Source organism: Portunus trituberculatus, chromosome 7 (assembly GCF_017591435.1).
Source record: "Portunus trituberculatus isolate SZX2019 chromosome 7, ASM1759143v1, whole genome shotgun sequence".
In the NCBI taxonomy this organism is placed as follows: domain Eukaryota; kingdom Metazoa; phylum Arthropoda; class Malacostraca; order Decapoda; family Portunidae; genus Portunus; species Portunus trituberculatus.
Window position 1 is genome coordinate 7,626,544 of NC_059261.1, and position 5,000 is coordinate 7,631,543.

At 43.9% G+C, this 5,000-nt stretch overlaps 1 protein-coding gene across 1 annotated transcript in view; it reads right to left on the reverse strand.

Annotated features, from left to right (window-relative positions):
- Window positions 1-5,000, reverse strand: part of LOC123520303 (protein turtle homolog A-like) — a 78,134-nt gene that overhangs the window by 35,857 nt on the left and 37,277 nt on the right. Inside the window, exon 7 of the mRNA XM_045282490.1 lies at window positions 4,905-5,000. This exon is cut by the window's right edge and continues 35 nt beyond it. Coding sequence (XP_045138425.1) covers window positions 4,905-5,000 — 96 coding nt within the window. The remainder of the gene's footprint in view (window positions 1-4,904) is intronic.

Below are 5,000 nucleotides of genomic sequence, written 5' to 3' on the forward strand. Positions count from 1 at the left end.
GCAGTCAGGTATTTTTAGACAGGTGTTGCTGGTGATTGCTTCATTCTTCAGGTGATTGAGGGCACACAGGTGAGATAGTGTCATTTACTCAGCAGATGTCGACAGGTGTGGTGATGATTAGTGCTCATGTCATTTGGCTCAGGTAATCAAGGTGTGAGCAGGTGAGAGAATTAATTTACTATCTCAGGTGAGTTTTGGGTTGATATTGCAATTCAGGTGGGATAATGACCTTCTGTCCATCAGGTAAATTCATTAAGGTGACGTGGCCAGGTGTGCTTCTACTTCCATAAATAATATCCACAATTCACTACTACCACCACTATTACTAACCACAATTCACCACAGTTTGACAACAATACAAGGGATACTACCGCAATTTGCTACCACTACTATTGCTAACCACTATTCACCACAGTTTCACCACCACAACTCAAGGGCTTTACTACCACAAATATTTACCACAATTCACTACCACCACCACTATTACTAACCACAATTCACCACAGTTTGATCACAATCCAAAACAACAACAATTCACAATTCCACCACAACCGAAAATTTTACAACCACCACCACTACCAACCACATTTCACCACCACCACCACCACCACAATTTCACCACATTCACTCTTTGACAATTCACAAGCTAAGGTGAGATTATTTTTATTACACATTTTTCTCAGGTGACTAGTAATTAAGGTAATGCCGCCCAGGTAACTATTGCAAATGGTTCATAGTTACCATAATAGTTTTTTATGTAATTTAGTTGAGGTGACCAAAAGACAAGGTGAAATTTTAAGACCTTCCATTGTGGTGTAATTGTAATTGGCTCATAATTTAATAGTTTTTGTGTAATTTAATTTAAGTTATCGATCAGGTAAGGTCAGGTAAGGTCAAATTTTTAAGACCTTTTCTCTCTGTTGCCCTGTGTAATTAAAGGTGATGTGACAGGTTAATTGAGGTGATATGGCCAGGTAACTATTGTAATTGCCTAATAGTTACCATAGATTTTTGTGTAATTTAGCTAAAGTCACTATTAGGTAAGGTCAAAATTAAGGTCATGGGCAGGAATTATAGTTTTGATCATTTTAAGGTCATTCCTGATTCTTTCCGAGCAGCGATCAGTCAATCTTTCAGGGGACTGTCAATCAAGTGGACCTTTTTCTTTTTCTTTTCGTCACCCTTGGCTAAATAACTTCACCTATTCCATTAAAAACGTGTCCAGTTAGCAGGTGAGATGAAGGTGGCGTGGGCAGGTGAGATGAGGAGGCGTGGGCAGGTGAGATGAGGAGGCGTGGGCAGGTGAGATGAGGAGGCGTGGGCAGGTGAGATGAGGAGGCGTGGGCAGGTGAGGTGAGGAGGCGTGGGCAGGTGAGGTGAGGAGGCGTGGGCAGGTGAGATGAGGAGGCGTGGGCAGGTGAGATGAGGAGGCGTGGGCAGGTGAGGTGAGGAGGCGTGGGCAGGTGAGATGAGGAGGCGTGGGCAGATGAGATGAGGAGGCGTGGGCAGGTGAGGTGAGGAGGCGTGGGCAGGTGAGATGAGGAGGCGTGGGCAGGTGAGATGAGGAGGCGTGGGCAGGTGAGATGAGGAGGCGTGGGCAGGTGAGATGAGGAGGCGTGGGCAGGTGAGATGAGGAGGCGTGGGCAGGTGAGATGAGGAGGCGTGGGCAGGTGAGATGAGGAGGCGTGGGAAGGTGAGATGAGGAGGCGTGGGAAGGTGAGATGAAGGTGGCGTGGGCAGGTGAGATGAGGAGGCGTGGGCAGGTGAGATGAGGAGGCGTGGGAAGGTGAGATGAGGTGGCGTGGGCAGGTGAGATGAGGTGGCGTGGGCAGGTGAGATGAGGAGGCGTGGGCAGGTGAGATGAGGAGGCGTGGGCAGGTGAGGTGAGGAGGCGTGGGAAGGTGAGATGAGGAGGCGTGGGCAGGTGAGATGAGGAGACGTGGGAAGGTGAGATGAGGAGGCGTGGGCAGGTGAGGTGAGGAGGTGTGGGCAGGTGAGATGAGGTGGCGTGGGCAGGTGAGATGAGGAGGCGTGGGCAGGTGAGGTGAGGAGGCGTGGGAAGGTGAGATGAGGAGGCGTGGGCAGGTGAGGTGAGGTGGCGTGGGCAGGTGAGATGAGGAGGCGTGGGAAGGTGAGATGAGGAGGCGTGGGCAGGTGAGATGAGGAGGCGTGGGAAGGTGAGATGAGGAGGCGTGGGCAGGTGAGATGAGGTGGCGTGGGCAGGTCAGGTGTGAGGTATTTTCTTCTTTACTTTGGTGTAATTAAGTTAAGATGATTGCGGCGCGTGGCAGGTGAGAAGGGCGGCTCATTTTTGGCTCCTCAGGTAACTCAAGTAATTAAGGTGAGGTGGACAGGTGAACTCATTAATTTATTCATATATCTCAGGTGTTCCCGTGAAGGTGAAGGTTGCCACGCTAGACAGGTAAGATAGATCACTAATTACACTCAGGTAAATTAATTAATGACTTGGACAGGTAAAATATGTGCCCCTACTCAATTAACAAGACAGGTATAGGTAATTATGACAAGTAAAGGTGAGGATAGGATCAATTTCCTCTTCCTCAGGTAACAAAGTAATTAGGATGCGCTGGACAGGTGAAAAATACCTGTTTACTCCCTTAGTTTATCAAGTAATTAGATTCAGGTGAGATAAGACACTATTTTTTTTACTCAGGAAACAGCTAATTAAGTTAAGATGGACAGGTAAGGTGGTTATTTTTCATTACAGGTGAGGTGGACATTAGTTTTTACAATCCTAAGGTACGACCATTAATTAAGGTGTGGTGGACAGGTGTTTGTAGGTGATGGAAACTGACAGGTGTGTTTTTTTTCTAATTAACAATGAAGTACAAGTGAGTAAAGGTGAGATAATGATTTCACTCCTTGCAGGTAACCCGATTAAGGTGAGGACAGGTAAGTTAGTGCGTAATTAAGTCATTCATCAGGTAATTCTTGGTTAGCCGTTGTTAATTGGACAGGTGGCATGGGGTGTGTTTAGTAATTCCCCAAGTAACTTTAGTAATTAAGCCACAGGTGATGAGGACAGGTGAGCTCGCTGTTTAATTTACTCATTCCTGTCTTAATTAACTCGCTAACAAATCTCATTAGATCTACAGGTGGAAGTTAATTAGTGGAGACAGGTAGACCAGCTCCATTCAGTGTACATATATCGCTACTCAGGTGTAATTTGCAAACGTCAGGTATATAAATTGCAACTTCTCACTCAAATTAGTTTCTGGATCATGAGGTGTATTGGTCACAGTGACAATTTTTTTTTACCTGTGTTTTTTGCCTTAAGTTATCTGAGTGGTGTGGAAAATTTGTGTCTCGTCCATCATGTATTTCTATCTCTCGAATACATAGGTTGCCAGATTAATAGGTGATTATTTTTGCTTCTGTTTATCTTCATTTTTTATTTTCTTATGTAGGAGAAAGGCCTCAAAAAATATATTAAAAGAAAATCTGTCTTGTGTGAAAAAATGTGTTACTTATTCACGCATTTTAATCTCCTCTCGAATAAACAGGTTGCCAGATTAGTAAGTGATTTTTTTTCTCTTGTTTAGTTTGCCTTAGCCTCTTCAGTACTGGGACGCATTTTTTTTTTTTTTATGATTTTTTCGTGTCATTAGACCATTTTATTGACATTAGGAAGGGTCTATGGAGGGCAGAAGATTAATGGCCACAGTCTTCACTATTTTAACCCCTTCAGTATTGGGACATATTTTTACTTTAAGATTTGTGTACCATTAGACCATTTTATTGACATTAGGAAGGGTCTATGGAGGGCAGAAGATTAATGGCCACAGTCTTCATTATTTCAACCCCTTCAGTACTGGAACACATTTTTACCTTAAGATTTGTGTACCATTAGACCGTTTTATTGACATTAGGAAGGGTCTATGGAGGTCAGAAGATTAATGGCCACAGTTTTCACTATTTTAACCCCTTCAGTACTGGGACATATTTTTACTTTAAGATTTGTGTACCATTAGACCATTTTATTGACATTAGGAAGGGTCTATGGAGGTCAGAAGATTAATGGCCACAGTCTTCACTAGTTTAATCCCCCACATGAGTTTCTGAAGCTGTATAAAATCACCAAATAGTCGCAAGAATGAATATGGAAACACATCTTTGCCACTGAAGGGATTAAACGAGTGGGCAATTCTGTTCACCTGTCCAGTTTAGTTTAATTAGTTGTTACCTAAGCAGCGTTAAAGAAAATAGTGCCTCGTCTTACATTTCAAAGTCACCTGTACTTAATTACCTGAGGAAGTAGAGAAAAGCAAATTCTCACCTGTCCTTCACCTTAATTAGTTTGAGAGAAGATTACTTGGATATTTTAATGAACTGGGAAAAAAGTCTCACCTGTAGGAAATGAGACAGGTGGATTGTATTTAATTAACCAGTGAATTTACCTGTACAGAAAGTGATTGTGTACAGGTAAGTGTTAATTAGTAGACAGGTGAGTGTGTTACCTGTGCTCAATGATAGACAGGTAGGTTGTAATTAATAAATGTAATTACCTGTACAGAAATGGCTTAATGGTAAACAAAACTCATGGTAAAAATGTGTCCCAGTATTGAAGGGGTTAATTACACACACACACACACACACACACACACACAGAGGGGAGAGAGGGAGCATGTGAGAGGAAAGAGAGAGGGGTGAGAGGGGGGATCGGAGAGGAAACGTTGGAGGGGTGAGAGAGGCCGATCTGAGGGGAAAGAGAGACGGAAGATCTGAGGGAAAAGAGAGAGGGACGACCTGAGGGGAAAGAGAGAGAGAGAGAAAGAGAAACAGAGAAAGAAAAACAAAGAGAGAAAGAGACAGAGAAAGACAGAAACACACACACACACACACACACACACACACACACACACACACACAGGTAAGATACTCACACCCCGGGCCCAGGTGACTCTGTAGGGCTGTGGGTTAGCCTTGACTCGACACTCGAAATACACATCGTCCCCTTGTTTGATGGCTGAGGGCACCAA